Source organism: Cygnus olor, chromosome 14 (assembly GCF_009769625.2).
Source record: "Cygnus olor isolate bCygOlo1 chromosome 14, bCygOlo1.pri.v2, whole genome shotgun sequence".
Lineage (NCBI taxonomy): Eukaryota > Metazoa > Chordata > Aves > Anseriformes > Anatidae > Cygnus > Cygnus olor.
This window is the reverse complement of record NC_049182.1, coordinates 6,977,907-6,995,000: the sequence shown is the minus strand read 5'-3', so window position 1 is coordinate 6,995,000 and position 17,094 is coordinate 6,977,907. Positions and strand designations below refer to the sequence as shown.

Sequence of the window (17,094 nt, the reverse complement as noted above, 5' to 3'; positions counted from 1 at the left end):
ACCTATAATTATTTCTGGATTTTCAACCTTCTTTTCACTCATCAGTGGCAATATCCTGGCATTTTGATCCCAAGTAGAAGCAAGAAAAACAAAGATGAACTCTCATTTAGCATCTCTCTAGGATCCTTTCCTAATCATCTATAACAAAATGAGGAAAACCTGCCTCTCTTCAAAAGTAAAATGTCGCAGCAAAAAACAAAATGCAGACGTGCTTCTAGAACAAACCCAATTTGTAAGTTAGGCCTGGCTCACATATAACTCCAAACCAGGCTCAGAGCTTTTACTCTGTGAATAGATGTGAGTGAAGATGAAGCCTGAAAAGGAGACGTGCTGACTGTGCTATACAGATGCCTCATGAATGTCACCTTGCTCACGGCAATCTCTCACGTGCAAAACGCCAAAGGGATAACAGACACTACATGAAGACTGTAGGGAACTATTAGGATTAAAACATTTAAAACAACAGGAACAAAACAAACATGATGGGACAAAAATTGACAGCAACTGTTCCAAAGAAACACCATAGAATGGGAAATAAAGCATTCCTCCTTTGCCATTAGGCCCATAAGAAATTTGTTCTACATGCAGTTGGGATGAAAAAGAGGAAATAAAAAGAAATGTTAGGAATTTTTGGAATCATGCCTAGCAGAGGGATGTTTGGAGCTGCAAAATTATAATGATTGATGCACTTTTCTTTCCTTCTTTTTTCTTATTTCTCTTAGAAGTATGATAAATGGCTCCTTCACATGCCAACAAATTACAAGACAGGTAGGATGTTCCAGTTTGTTTGTTTTTATAATACCAAAATTAGGATACAAGATTGCTGTTAAAAAAATAAATAAATAGAATCAGACCTGCATCCTAATTTCCATATTTGCAAGACAGAAAACAAACAATGGTGTGAGTGTGCTGGAAAACATCTCAAAGCTGTGAGAAAATATCCACCTTCTTTGGAGGGCCCCAAGGCACTTCAGAGCCTGAACCACACTGGATGCAATAGTTGCCTTCTGGACCACCTGCATTGCATTCATGAGCTTCTCTAAAGTTACCTACAGCAACTGCTGATATGTGAAGTGCTGAATCCAGTTTGACCTGACTTAATAAATGTAGGTGCCAAAATCCTTGGGCCTAATCCACTACCAGTTGTTATGGCTTTGATTCTTTGGGTTAGTCTTGGCTCAGGAGCTGTGTGACCAGCTAAATTCATCAGCAAAGGCTCAACTAGTTGTTAGTACTCCAGAGACCGTGTCTCTGCATTAGTTTATATCAGCAGTCAAGTGTAAGGCCACACATACTACTCTGGTCAAAATATTTTGATCAAAATATGTTTAATAAATAATTAATTCAGCTGGACCATCAAACAGAGTACTTAGAATTATTATTCTTCATGAGTGTAACATGAAGAATTTGCATGGCCACTGCTGAAAGGAACCATACCACACCTCTGGTGCAACTCGGATCCCATGCAAGTTTGCAGATTGTGGTAACGCTGCTGTGAGCAGGTAAATTTGCATGATGCATTTTGCAGGTGGCCAGCTCTTGTCTAGAAGGAGTATGGCTGAGTGCAGTGCCCAAGCTCTGTTATTAACTCAGGCCTGGGTATGTACTTTTTCAGTGTTCTTTTTAAAGGAAGGTCTCTGAAGATAGTTTACCTGACAATTGGCAAAGGCATGTGACAGCTGCAGGTCTGGGCGCAGAAATGCAGGGTTTGTGCCCTTTGGATTTACCTTAAATTTGGTGCTTGCCAAAATCTGACAATTATTTGGTGAATGAAAATGTGCACCTTTTGCAGGACTTTCTCAAAGCTGGCTTCCCACCCTTCCCAAGTAGCAATTCCTTTTAGGAAACACCAAAATGTTTTCCCCATCAGAGCTCCCTCTGCAAGGATGGATCCAAGCCAGGGTAATACCATACTCTGCAAAGCTGTGCATTTCACATGGCACAGGATGAGCACCCCTTCCAGATAATGCTCTGTGAAACCAATGGGTACACCACAGCAGCCCCCCTGCCATCACCTAATACAACAGAAACATTCATATTAAGTGGATCAGTCAAGATCCAGTTTCTAAATGCAGGGCTCGTATGATTAGATGCTCCCATTGCTGCTCAATGGGAGCTGGGCATTTTACTTCCCTGCACATCACGCTGAGTGTTCGTACGCCCTTCCCTCCACCTCCCCCACCTCCTTGCCCAAAGCTTTTGTGATTAACATGGCAATGGAGATTGAACTGTGTGCATACATTGATTTGCTGGGTGGGCTGGCAAAGGAAAGCAAATCCAAGCTACTTACCTCAGTGCAGACCCCTTTGGCGTTGCAATGCCATAGCCTTTGGAGTCCAAGTTACCTCCCACCTTCATGGTGTCACAGGGCTTCCGCTGCTCGATGTACTCGTTCATGGTGGACTCCAAGAGGTAGGCATACTTCCCTTTCGACTTCCTCACCCGGATCATTCCCTCTTCTGTCGTCCTCACAAAAACAGAGGGTTCGGCTGACTTCATGTATGTCCACATCTTCTCAAACACTGCTATTTTGGATCGCTGCATAGGACAGCAGAAACCCAACAGAGGTGTTAACAGAGGTTTGGGTGCCAGCTCAGATTTCCAGGTGTGACTGAACACTTACCCACATACCGGATGGGACAAGGAAGACAAACAAGGTAACGGGATGTTAATGAACCTCTGGCCATTTCCTGCACCAGGGCCCAGATCATTGCCTAGCCATGGGAAGGGTAGGATATTTGTGTATGGTAAGTGGTTTTACTGATCAAACCAAGGGCAAACCAAGCTGGAAGTCAGGAGATATCTGTAATGTTGGGGAGCACATGGATATTACACATTTTCATTTACAGTCGCAGAATATCATGTGCTATAGACACTGCCAGCCTTCTGAGCAGCCATGGGAAAATTGTTTTTTTGCTGTCCTAGGGGCAACTCAGAAGGTCCTAACATGGTAAGGGTAAGCAAGAGAAAAAACAGACCTGGGCTGAGGCGAGAGAGGACATTCCTGGAAGACTTGCCAAACAAGGGGCTAAGCAAAATGTTTGCATTAAAATTTCCTGTTTACCCTAAAAAACTCTTTAGTGGAACCAGCTTCCAGGGTCCCATAGGCGATTTCCGTCTGCTTGGCCAAGTCCTCGGCACTCTCGATGGGAGAAACCATCCTTTCCACCGTGAGGAAGGCAGCCAGGTTAGCTGTGTAGGAGGATATGATGATCAAGGTGAAGAACCACCAGACGCCACCGACTATGCGGCCGGAGAGAGACCTGTGCACAGAGGGGAGAGTCAGACAGGAGGGGTGTGAAGGTCTAAAAGATGCAGCTTGCTCTTGCAGGCCCATCTTCCACCCGGGCATTCACCCAAAGTCACATTCTCCAGGTACTTCCAGGGAAGCCAAGGGTTTGTCTCAGTTCTTAATCTGTTTTTCAAGGTGTCAATGTAATTAGAGGAAGAAAAAAAATCACAGTGAAAAGAAAAACAAAAAACAAAAAACACTCAAGAAACAGAACAAATCTGTTGATTTTCAATTCATTTTAGTGTATATAATAACGTTAATAATAAATTGTGGAGACAACTACCAGGAAGGTTTAGCTGGCCAGGACAATGCCCATCAGAACAATAGCTCTGGTGAGGTCTGTTTTATGGCATGTACCTACAATGAGAAGGAGCACCAGCGTGGAACCAGACAAGATATATAGACCATATTTCCATTGCCTGAAATTTAAAAATCAAAACTCAACATTTTTCTAAAAGACATATTGAAGCTCAGAGAGGAGCTACAGCCTTAATGAATAATTTGCCTACTGACATTTTCTGGTTTGTACTCAGCAGAGGGCTAGACAAGATGTTCATAATAATGCCTTAAAATCTAAGTGTCTTGCACTTGCTGCAATCAAATAGCCAATTATCTGTAACCATTGGTTAACTATGGAGATAAATAAGTCAAACAAGCATTAGTTTTTATTAAAATCTTTTCAAACCATTTTTGGGAGTAAAAGATAATTTTTAGAGTGGTCAGAAATGATGCGTTCTGCCTTAATTATTTATACACTCCTTCTCTAAATGCAGAGCACTGTTCCAGACAGAAGAAAACTTACGATGCTGTTTTAGAAAGCCAGACTGAATAGGGAGGACTTGGCCATGAGAAACACTGCTCATTTCTTTGTAGGAGTCCAAGTCTTAACGTGGCCTTTCTGCTCACCTAAGTCACTCCCCAGAAATATGGTTTATCAGACAGTAATGGAGATACCTCATTCCAGCTAAGGGCACTGGACCAGCTCATGTCAGCATGTACCATGCCATGCCTGGGTCTGTGTGAAGCCTTGGGTCCAGCTGCTATGATTTACTGTGAGTTAGCACAACTTGACAAACAAACCTGCATGCTCTGTTGCTCCAGTGAGGGAAAAATCCTGTACTGCTAATCACCAAAATTAGTGCTGGAAAGAGACTGAACCCACATAGCTCACCAGCTGCAAGACTTACCAGGATTACACACTTCTAGTTTGTCCAGTCTGGTCTTAAACACTGGCAATGCAATAGGAGCTGCTCCCCCAAACATGGGGTAATCTCCCCACTTAGATCAACCCACCCTGAAACCTTCGTAGTCAAAACTTTTTGAGATCACTTCCTAGCAGAAAGCAGGCATCAACTGCATGGTGATAGGACTCCCACACCTGCATTCACAGCACCCAGGGCAGAGCAGAAAGCACACATTTTCATGTGTGGACATAAAAGTCATCCCACCACACATGCTCTCAGTCCCACGGTCCTGGAGACCTATCGCAGACCAGCTTCTGTGGTTAGAACAGGGTTGGGGTTCCATCATTTGGAGCACAGCCTCTGCCCTCCCCTCTGCTTACTTCTTCCATGGGCATTTCGGAGTCGAGACAGCAAAGTCCATCTTACCACAAACTCAAGCGCAGTGAATGACTTTGAAGGATCCACCCCTAAAGTTCTCACCAGATAGTCTACAGGACCAATCTCCAAGGTGATACTACAGAGAGTTTACAAATTATTTTCCTAACCACCCACATTTTAAAAGGAAAGACAGTTATGGAAAGATTTCTTCAGGTCTACAGCCTGGTTTCCAACTATCAGCCATATGCTTGTTACCCTCTCCTTCACTGTCTCATGCAAACCTCCTCCTTAGCTGGCAACTGCAGCATCATTGCCGACCAGACTGATGGTCCCTAATTCCAGATTAATTTCTTGTTATGCCTCCCCCTCACTGCCAGACTGAGGGGGGGCTCAGAGGTTTGTTGTGGGAGTGCTAGATCCCATGGAAAGGCTGGAAGATGGGCACTGTTCTCCTACCCTACCTTCAACTCTCCAGGAGAGATGTACTCACCAAACAACCCATGAGATGAACGGGGATGAACGGGGGGACCTGCAGGTGTGATTCACCCCATCTATCTCAGGTAGAGAGGAGGTCTCTCTGGTGACTTCACTCTCTAATGAGTTTTGAAGGAACTGAGATCACTAGATTGGACCAGACAGTAAATTTTTAAGGAGCTGAAGTTAGAGGAGATAAATGTCACCACCATGCTTACCATCTGTGGAGAATACTCAGAGCGCCGACTGTCAGCACAAACATATTTACCTTTCGTTTCAGATTTGGAGAGGGATTGGAGAGGGAGGCAGCTATGGATTCAGCTCACATGTCTTCAGACTGATGGGGAAGAGGAAAAAAATACCTGTCTCTAATTAGTCTGGATGATGTGTGCTTAGGGAAGGAAGCGCTCAGAAAAGGCAGAGGCATTAAACAAAAGTAACCGGATAATGTCAAATACAACAATCTCTGCTGATGAAGGCCACTTTGAGCTGGCAAAATCCATTTGCATGGCAAATAATCACATTCATCTCCAGCTGCAAATTATACAGCCTTTCCTTCCTGACGAAGCTGGGATATTTCTGTGACTTGTTTCAATCCCTTCAGCGGCAGTCAGCCGGATTCCTGCCTCTAGACCCTCGGCATCTGAGCAGTATTCATTACTGGCTTATCCCACGGGGGCTGCCTGCTGTCAGCTGCAGATGGCTTATGCTTCCCAGCTCCACACCTGGCGGTGACAGCATGAAAAAGTAACTATGGCGTATTCAGACTGGGAGGCAACAAGAAGTGCTGGGGAAAGAGGAAGAGGGGGGTAGAAGCTTTTTTCCCATGGGAGCAAGCTGGGACGGGATGTGTGTCCGTATCATGCACTGGTCTCATTTGGGCTGTGTACGCTGCTCGTGCTGGTCATTTCTCCTCATTAAGTGAGAAGCTGTGAGTAGGTGAGTGCTCAACCGTACAGACAGCAGAGGAAAGGAGAGGAGATAAACAGCTTGCTGCGACTGCTAGCATGGCTAGGGCTTCATCTGTATAATACTGTGCTGCAGACACCGCTAATGGGCAATGTTAGCCCTTGTTGCTAGACTGACTTAGAGATAGAAGCTGTGAATCTAAACTGCTGTAAACACACAGCAGAGAAATCACTTAGCATATGGGCTCTTCAGGACATTGTCCTTTCACTCTGCGGCAGTGCAGCATCTAACACAAAGGAGCTCTGGCTGGCGAGGGAGTCTCCTGGAGGCTACTGCTGTACAATAGGATGTATGATAATAGTCACAAGGAAACATGGCACAAGCAGATGCGATCCCATACAGCATCTCTGTGGCTCAGTAGCAGTGAACACAGGTTGAACAGGACTGGATTTCTCTGGATAACCACATTGCCTATTCAGATTTTGAGCCAATGCCCACTACTGCTTACCAAAAGTAAGTGGTTGGAAAGACAATATCCATTACAGCCTTGTTCTGCTACTTCTGTACACCACACAGGACAGCTGCAGTGCTACCATCAAAGGACACATTTGCAAAAGTGCCTTTGTAATTTAGGAGATAATGTTCCGTTTCTGGAAGTCGCTTGAAAACTGGGGGGCTAAAAGTCTGGTCAAAAGCCAGTGGGACTTGGAGTTATATTTATGCTCTAATAACAGCAGTCGCAGAGGAGTAGATATACCTTTTACTTTTAGGTCACTTTGAGGTTTTGAAAATCTCACTCCACAGCTAGGAAACAGAAAATGACCTTCCACGGAAACAAATGTTCTACATCTAGAGCCCTAGCAAAGTTCGTTTCTCTTCTCTAATGGGCAGTATGGGGTTTAAATCCTCCTGCATTGAGAATTTACATATCCCCATACCTGCCCAAGTGTAACATGGAGGCAATCAGCTCTCTGCCATGTGGAAACGAGTTAATGCCTCAGTCCTCTGCAGAGCTAAGGTGAGATGGGGCACACTGCTTAGTACTTTAAAGATATGCCATGGTTTTGACATTTGAATTTGTCCTAATCATCCCCCCTTCCTCTCCCAGACTTGGGAGCCTGCCTGCCCCTCACAGAACAGTAACAGGAGCGGGGGGCTCCTTTCCAACATCACTTTTGCAGAAGTAGGTAGTAAATACTCTGCCCTCATTACCCGTGGTGCATATTCTACTTAAAATTACAGCTGGTTGGGAACCAGAATTTCAGTGCCTTGGAGAATTCTGAAATTGTAAATTAAACCTTAATATTCACAATTAGAATGAAAAGATAATGGGCACAAAAGTCCTCTAAAAGTAGCATTCTGAAAATGATTGGCTTGGGTCCACCCAAGCTTTCATTTTTCTATTACTTACTGTTTCATTTCTGAAGGGCTAAAAGGTATAATTTTGACATAGTAAACAATTTTGTTTCTGCTTTCTCATTACAAATACTCTTCTTTCAGCTTTTATAATACATTAAAGTCTTACCTACCACACATATCATTTAAAAGGTAATTCTGGAATATATTATTTTATATCTGTCTAATGGAAATACTGCAAATGACCCAGCTGAAATTAATCATTTTGATTTTCTCACTTAGGCAACACTTTTTTTTTTTTCCACTCCTTACAAAAGCAACTGCATTTTGCCAGTAGAAAGCAGAAAACAATTGCGAGTTCCCTTTGTTCCCATGTAGTGATTGTTTTGTAATGTTTTAGCCTTAGCATTGATGGATTCTTCACAGAAAAAAAAGAAAATCATGCAGCTATAATCTCTTATTTCTTAAAACAAAATACGATCCTTGATCAAACAATTTGCTCTTTGATCTTATCCCTTGAACAAGGTATGAAAAACTGACAGGAATTTGCCTCTGCTTTGCCATCTTATCAGAAGAAGCATCATACATTTTTACAAAAACATTAACACTATAATCAAAAAATATACAAAGTAAATGTCATCGGAAAACTGTTCGAGCAGCATCTCGGGTCTCTCCCACATCTCCCCTCCCCCTTACCAAATCCATTTCTTATGGAGAACTACACCTAAACTGACAGCGTTTTAATTAGAAACGCAAATCTGGGATTCTAAAGCCATAGTTGCTTTGGGAGGATTTCCCAGATTTGCTGTTAAATTCTATTCTAATAAAGGCTCACTTAGTTAACTGACATATTTGTCACTGAATGAATTTATGCAAAACTGTGGAAAGAAAAGCTCCTGTATGCTTGTTCTGTTGATTGTGGGTCAAATCCACTTTTGGTCTTCTACCCACACAGATCCTCTGATCTCCAGCACTACTTTGCTAATTTGATACTGACTCTAGATAATTTCATGGCTCTGTCTGAGGGCTGACTCGGTAGTGGATTGGCTGAAAATATTTTGCTCCTGTTCTGTTCTTATTTTAAATAAATTTTCAGCATTAAGCTCCATCAATGTAAATGAGCTGAGCTTTTTCTGTGTGTCACGTACCATCTAGAATGACTGGTCTCACCGTTTTATCTCTGACCCTGACACAAACGCCAGATTTACTCGAGAAGTCTGTGAATAGCCACGGACATGTGAACTTACTGCGGGGATATGGAGCTGGGAACAGCTCTTGGTGCATTCATCACATAAATGCTGCAAAACTCCTATCTTCTTATGATCTGCTGTGCTACAGAGATTTGAATGAGCTACCAACTGTTTGTCATGAAATTGGAGTGATTATAATGCATGTTTCTCTGTCTGTGCTGTATTATTAATTTTTCTTGCCCTTGTTAGCTTACATTTACTCATTATTGAATCCTACCACCTGGTACAAGAGTCTGGGCTTTAACACTGAGTGTCCAGAGAGCACTTACAAACAGCGCTACGAATCAACTATTCCTTCCTCAGTTCACCTCAACTTCTCTGCAGAGGTAATAGCTGAAAATTTTAATTCTCTGTGACTAACTTTAACCAGTGAGAATGGGTAAGGCAGCTGAAGGTACACAGGTACTGGGAATCCTATGCTGTATCTCTCCTGTTTGTCTAATTTCTAACAAAACAAACAAACAAAAAAAAACACACACAAAAAAAAAAAAAAAAAAAAAAAAAGGGAAAAAAAGGAAAAAACTTGAGAGCTGTTTAACTTTTCTGTGTGGGCTGGAGATCTGCCCTTCCTCATGCTTTAATGCAAACCATTCCAGTTCATCCGACCACCAAAACCAACATGCTGGAAGGAAGCAATATAGATTGCAGAATCTCAGCAGAAGCCATTTTACAAAGGGGCCTTAAGGTCACTTGCTGGGTAAATATTGCAACAACTGAACATATTGCCTGAAAATATGCAGAGTATTCAAACGGGAGCATATATCCACATGAGGCTTTAATTATAAGTCACAGTTTATTTATTGTTTCTTTCCATCTAAGCTAATGCTCTTGGACCATTTCATCTCTTCTTTTGCATACTATGTTGGCATTTTTTCTGCAATTTCCCTTTAATGGTCAAAACCTCTTTCTAAAATGAGTATTCCTGCTTAGACAGAAAAGTATCTTGCCATTTGTGGTTCTCCAGTTATCGGAGCTAGGACAGCTGCAAAGTATCAGCATGACTACATAGAGCAGCTACGTGCTGTTTTCAAGAGGTTCACGTAGCATTTTGACAGGCAAGAGGTACCTAGTGACCTAAGCAGAGGACTAGCAGCCAAGAGCTTCTGTTCCTTGGGAAGCCCTGACACTTTATGGGATCCAGAGTAGCTTGTTTCATGTCTCTAATTCAGTTCCCAGCTGTGGAAGAAGAGGATGAATCACATTTATGAACTTCACCTGGGTGGGTGGTCTGAAGCATTGGTCACCAGGTGGAATGTAGCTCTGACGTTCTTCTGTGCCCATTTCTCCTTCCTGAAACACTCAGTCCCAGCATGCAGAGGCAGCACTAAGTTGGCCCAGCTAAGCAGCAGCTAATTTACAGGCTCAAGAGCAGTCTACAGGTTGTGCCCTCCTATGGCCTTCAATGGCTGAGCAATGCAGCCTGCTGAAACTCAACCAGCAAAACTGACCTGCTCAACCAGCAAAGTAAGGTGTTGGAAGCACTACGTGTCACATAAGCATGGACTGAAATGGGCAAGCAGCCCCCCTAGACTTCAGCAGGCCCTGCGTACTACAAAAACACTCCCACAAAGCAGAACTGAGCTATGTTCTTTGCTTGAGGGAGCTGCCATCCCTGAGCAGTCAGAACCGGCTGCTGAGTTGAGATCCCTATCCCCCAAACTGCAGGATAATGCACCCAACTCTTCCAGAAGGCTGCTAAAAAAAGTATAGAAAAGAGCTAGAACAGAGGGATGAGGTGAAACACAGAGAAAATATAGGAGTAGGTTGAAAGGCAGAACAGATAGACCCAAAGAAATACACTGTGATCCTCTCAAGTATCAGCACAATGTGCCTCACCACATTGCAAACCAGGGTAGTTTAAGGGATTAATGTTTAGACAGAAGCTTGCTGAGAAACACGTAGTTACTTTGGGCTGCTCGGCAGCTCTGGTGAAAGGCAAAGTCATCCCTGTTTGCAGTTTTGCCAGCTTTTGCTAGAAGGAAAAAGCAACTTTCATCATGTCTTTGAGCAAAAATTTCACTGTAAAAAAGGCTCTTCACGTATTTTTCTCACTTTGGTGACATATGTTAGCTTTGCTGAGAAAAATTCACAAGGTGACAAGCATAAAATTTTGTCAGAAGCACTCACTGAAGAGCCCCAGGAGATTCATTACTAAGGAACTTCCTCAACCTCAGGTGGCCCTGAATTTAACAGCAGCCATCCTTCTTTTTAAACAATGGCCTATTGTGCACATGTCCTTTGCTGTGTTTCTAGATTTCATATGCCCTCCCTCAGCTCCTTCTACAAAGTCTGCTTGATGAAAAGGCTGTTTTCTTTTTTTCTTACAAAGATTTAATATTTTGGATTATATATTACCGTTCTTCATTTTTCCAAAATTTTTCTTTAGTCATCTATATGTGCTCACAGTTTAGAGCTCCATTCCTGAGACTTCTGGCCAATGTTACCTTTTTTTTTTTTGGTCTGTCTTTGGCTCAGATTTCCCAGTCTGAGAAGAGAAAGACCTTTTCTCCAAGGAGAGTATTTTCTGCAGTGGAAGGTTTCAGTCTGAGCAATATTCCCAAATATTCCCTTCCTTTTCTCTCTCTTAATTTCTGATTTAAAATGGGATACCTGGCCAGGATAGTAGATGAGAAATTTTCTCAATTTTCAATGTTTAGCCTTTCTTTTTTTCTACAAGGGCATACCATATTCCTTGTAGAAGTGGTAGGGTACAAGTATAGTCTCTCTTCCCAGCCAGTGCCTTTTGGGAGAGCCTTATGAGCACAGGAATACCTGTCTTTCAATGTTAAAACTCCCACACTAAGAAGGGTAGAGTGTTTCTGCTGGCTCTCTTTTACCTGCTAACATCCATTTGGTGATTTTTTTTTTTTTTTTCTCCAAAGGCTTCAGAAACACTGCTGAGATGAAAAGCTGGCACCTGCGTCAGTCTGCCTCTCTGCAGCTTAAGGTCTTGCTTCTTATGAGAGCTTCAAGAAACAAGAGAGGAGAAAATTCTTCCTATGGGAGAGCATTCCAGGTGCTCGACTCCTACAGCTGGGCCCTTGTCGCCCCCCCTCTTCACGTCTCACAGTGCAGGACACATGCAGGATCACTATTCTTGATGCTTTTCCTTTCACCATACGAGGACTCCTCTTCCTCTCTGCTCTTCTGTTCACATATTTGCCTTCTATTACATCTCATAAGACTTCACTAGGAGAATTCATTAGTGTATATAACATGCTTTGAGTTTGTTCGAATAACGGTGATGTTACACTTTTTCACTTTTATAGACTCTTTTATCTGAAGATCAAAGTAGTTAGTTATCATTACCATGACCGGATTATTGCTGCTTAGCCTTTGGATCTAAGGGTAAGCGGCAACTCTTCTGCGTAGGCACTAATGAGAACTACTGGATGGTTTCATTAAATTGATTGAATGCCTTAAAGTATGTTAATGCTTACAGAAAGAGGCGCATACATGCGTTGTATGCCTCCTTCCCTTCTATCTGATGGTTTTAGTTAGGTGACACCTGGCTGTCACTCGGTTTCTTTAGTCCACGTGAAAATGGAAGAAAGACCATCATGGAGGACCTCAGATGTGCCTACTTCAACCCCAGACTCTGTCCAAGCACAGAAAAGCTTTTGTCCCTATTTGTTAGTGTGACCCACATTTCCCCAGCACCTGCTGGTTGTGCCACACTGGCGCCTCAGATGGCAGAGTAGTCCCAATGAGACGTTTAGCATCTCATCACTCCAAACACCACAATCTCATCTCAAGATCTTGACCTGCTAGAGCATTCATTGATCCCTAGAGAAAACAAAGCAATTTAGGCTTATTCCATGCAGGACAGTTGTGAAAATGTTAATGACTAAGAAACCTTTGTGCTGGACCAGAACAAACTCAAATTGCCCTGGTGAGATATTTGCTTGGCTGGAGCTTTTGCCTGAAACAGAGAAAATAACAGAATGAAGGAAGATGAGAGGACGAGGTGAGGGAACTCTTTGTGTAACCCTGTTTGCTCTACAAAGCCCAGATACCTTAGCATCAGGAGCAAGACTTTCTGAGAAGAAACTTCACTGATAGAAAGCAAAGCAGCAGCTTTCACAGAGGGATGCTTTTGATTTTTTCTTAATATTTAAACTGCATATGTGCCCAGACAGTTTGTGAACCCAGATACTGTGTTGTTCCTGGTCTGTTTGCATGTGGGTAGATTTTCAGAATATGCCTATTTGTTTTAAACTCTTCCCATCTTTACAATTCACCTCCATCCTGGCATGCAGCACTCCCAGCCTCAGCAGGGAGCTCCTGTAAAACCCTATTGTGTTCAACAATTGAGCAAAAAGTATTTTATAGAATATTTCCATCCAGGTCAACTCCATGTGGCTTTAATTAAACCTTAATTCTCCTTTTTACTTCTGTCTCTTTTTTCTCTGGAAATTATATTGCTTTTTCCAATTACTGGGCTTCATCAAGCCCTTCACAATGAACAAAACAGCACTTCTTTTGTACTTCTATAAATTTGTCCTTGCTTGCTCACTGTTTGGGATGCTGCAATGAACATGGTTTGCTGTATACACACATTCCTGAACTTATTGCAAAAAGGGTGTATGATGCTTCCCTAGTTACTAGGATAGGTAGTTGGGATGAAATCTGGGACAAAAGCAAAACTAGTGCAAAAATCCCGAGTGCCAGTGGAATACGGTAACTACTCTGAGCCTTTCAGTTGAAGGCCAAGAGGTTTTGGCCAGCTCCAGGGAGTTAACCCAGCAAGGAGCTGCTGTAGATGCTCTGTGTGGTGTGAGCCAGAACAATTTCAGTTGAGGAGCACAATGCTCATTTGACTGTATCCAGACAGTGTGCAGATGATATCTTAGTGCTGACAAAAGTTATGTACAGCATATGGATGAGTTATTTAAACTCATCACAGGGCTTCCCTGTGAAAACACGCTCAGGGCTTCCCATCTTAGCTACAACATTTTTCCTGAGTGCCAACATTAAAGCGGGGTGTTACAGGCGGCTTTGCAAAGGCCACCACTTCAGGGAGATGGAGGTCATTGAGCTCCTCACAGCCTTTATCCTTTCACAAAAACACTTGGAAATCTACCTAGCTACAAGGAAGACGCAACCATGCACAGTGTTGACTGCTGCTTGGAGAATGTCAGGCCCCAGCTGAGCCGACTGCTCAGGGATAACAGGTTATGAAGAGGGAAGAAAATGAAAAGAGAAAGCGTGTTTCTATTATTGATTAAAAATCAGCAAGTGGGAGCACAGCGTAACAGGAGTCCTTGGAGGCTCTGAGGGTCTCCTGCTGGAGTCACGGAGAAGGCTATGAATCTCAAGCACCCATATAAATGATAGCAGCACTCATGATCCTGAGTCAGTGCGCAGCACTTGACACACAAGTAGCACATGCTATTTCCACATCAGAGATGTTCTAATAACATTTCCCAAGACTGAAAAAAATGCCAGTGCACTTGTTTCCCCACTATTTTTTCTTTTGTTCTCAGTAGAAAATATCAGAAACATTTATTTAGTCCTAAAAAAAGAGATGGCAAATACATTTTTAGCTTAATAAGTCTGCTTTTGAGTCAAGTGTTTGACTTTTCATTTCAAATACAGCTGGTGGAAAGATTAGTAAATCTGTCACTCACTGAGGAGACTTTCAGCAATTTTCTTGCTGTCCCCCAGCAACCTCAATGGCAGGAGCTTGAAGTGAGAGTCGTGCAAGAGCAACTAGATGTGTCTGAGAGTGAGACCATCCCAAGGTACTGCCTTACAGATCATTGGAGGAAACATTCATTTCCTCTGCTGCATTTAGAAATTCTCAGATGGTGGAGCGTGGAAATCCAAGAGATTCATTTTTTCTTTTACAGATGAAATTGCATTTTACCAACAATATTCTGTTACTTAAGCATTTCTTTCTTCTGAGACCTCTGTATCCTTCAGCATTTTCCCAAATGAAATAGAGGATAGCAAGGATGACTATTTTGAAAGAATTTCCATTTTTCCCCGGCTGCCACATTTTGGTTGCCATGGAATTGCGCAAGCTCCGAAGGGGCCTGTTTAGATATATATTGTGCAATTTGTCAAGCTGCTCCTCTGGTGAGTCACTTTCCCTGGTTAAGTACATTTCAGAAATAAGTGTGGTCATCAGTTCTGGTGATTTGCAAATACTGCTCTTACCCTGTGACCTGAATTTCCTCTCCCTGGACATAATTAACTCTGCCAGGTAGAGATAATTGCAAAATCATTTGGTACACTTTTAAAAGGAAAGAAGGCTTCTCCAGAAATTGAAATCCTAATTTTTACTTTTATTCTTAAAGACCAACATTAGCCCACCAGTTCAAGCAAACTGCCAAAAATAAATGGTCCTGAGTTTTGTCCCCGTGGACAAGCCACCAAGTCTTCCAGATTCACCCCACATTGGGGCAGGAATAGGAGGGATGCTAAACCAACCTTGTCCCCAGGGCAGCCCCAGCATGAGCTGCAAATTGCTTGTGCTCCCCAAGGAAAGGACAAACTGCCTCTTCCTTCTTTGAAAAATGTACCCTTTGCTTTGAGACTGCACAGTGAATCCAACTGGCGGTGAGCAACCTGGCTTGTAGAAGCAAGCAATAAAATCATCATCTCCCATGTCTCCAGAGAGGCTTTAGCAAGCCCTGCCACTGACCTCTGCTCCTGCTGACGCTGCCTGCCTGCCGGGAATGGTACCAGCAATGCTCACCTCCTCCTTTTTCTGCCCACATAGGCTCACATCTGAAAAAGTGTCAGCCCCTAGACCTTCCCATGTAAAAGGTGCAAGGCAAAATAAATTGAAAAAAAAAAAAAAAAGCACAAACCCTTCCTGGTTGCTTGTAGGACTCCTGTTTTGGGAGAGTTTACACAGCTCTCCAGGGACTCTCTCCAGGACATGTAACATCTTATTTAAGGTTATAATGGGTATTGCAAAGATGGCATCAGAAGTGTGCGTCAGGCCAAAAAGGCAGGCAGATGCTTAGGGTGTCAGGGAAGATGCCTCCTGAATCTGAAAAGAGTTGCCAAATAAACACCCAGACCTGATCTTCATTTCAGGAAGGAATTAAAATCCTTCTAATTGCTAAATGCCCTTGGTTCTAATTTCCCTAATTCTCATTTTTAACAAAGTAACTACACCGCGAAAGTTAGTTAACAAAGAACAGAACAGAAATAATTCCCTTGAAACAATCCACATGAAACCTCTCACCAAAAAAAGAAAAGACTATTTGTCCTAACCAATTTCTGATTTAGATCTTCTCTAGAACTGAATAAAATCCTTCAGTACTAGGAACATCTTGATGAAATTTGAAAGTGCTGCTATTTTTCAAAATCTCCAGAGGATAGATTAGAAAAAAACATCAACAACTTGTAGTGCAATTTTACTGTTATTTCCACCAGCTCTGTGGCTGAAGTCTCCTGTGATTTTTTTCAATTGATCTAAAAAGAAATGTAAATAAACAGGAAAAATACCAGAGGAAAGTGTTCAGCATTAATTACAGGTACATAATAAATACTGCATTTGCTCTTCCACAGACATCCCGCTATGACTGAGAGCACCACAGTGCCTGCAGAAGAAGCTGCAGTGAAATGTAAGCCTGGCTGCACGCTGCTATAGATCAGCCAGAGTGCAGTGTTTCCTTGTCACTAAAAACAAATAACGATGTCCACAAGATACGTATAAATAATAGATGGTATCTATTGACTGGATAGCAGCCAGCATTTGTATCTCTCCTTCCCACCCCCGAGCGCTCTCATTCATCACCACTGCCAACAGACAACCCTAAGCAGCACGTTCCCTCCGCGCCCTGCGCCGGCTCCAGGTCTGGGCTCTGCAGACAACTTAGGTCTCATTTCACTCTTATCTCCAGGCAGCTGAAGGGTGGATCACATCCTGCACCTTGTCTCCTTGCGCACAGTAAACACCCACCTTGCAGGGATCAGCCAGCACAGAAATTCCTTCTGCTCCTGCATCCCTGCTGGTGCTCTCAAAATGCCCCCTCGCAAGTCTGGCTCTCTCCCAGCCCCAGGCTGTGATGAAAGCTTCATTTTTCTCTTCCCTTCCAACTTAGGTTGACCGGGGTAACTCCAGCTCTGTTTTCAATATAATGAGCAATTATAATGAGCAATTTCAAGCAGGTATCGTGACACGACACCTTATTATGTCATGACACAACTACACGTATCCCTTCTACTCGTGTTATGTTGTGAAAGGAATCTAAAATATACACGTTTCATTCCCACAGCACAATATTAAGAG

General features: G+C 42.8%; 1 protein-coding gene across 6 annotated transcripts in view; it reads right to left on the bottom strand.

Annotated features, from left to right (window-relative positions):
• Positions 1-17,094, bottom strand: part of GRIA1 (glutamate ionotropic receptor AMPA type subunit 1) — a 189,328-nt gene that overhangs the window by 17,941 nt on the left and 154,293 nt on the right. For all 6 annotated transcript variants that reach the window (XR_005824333.1, XM_040573409.1, XM_040573407.1 and 3 more), the window contains 2 exons: positions 3,065-3,263; positions 2,291-2,538 (listed from right to left, as the gene is read on the bottom strand). Coding sequence is in view for 5 of the 6 variants with exons in the window: in XM_040573409.1 (XP_040429343.1) it covers positions 2,291-2,538; positions 3,065-3,263 (447 nt within the window). In the remaining variant the exon portion in view is untranslated. The remainder of the gene's footprint in view (positions 1-2,290; positions 2,539-3,064; positions 3,264-17,094) is intronic.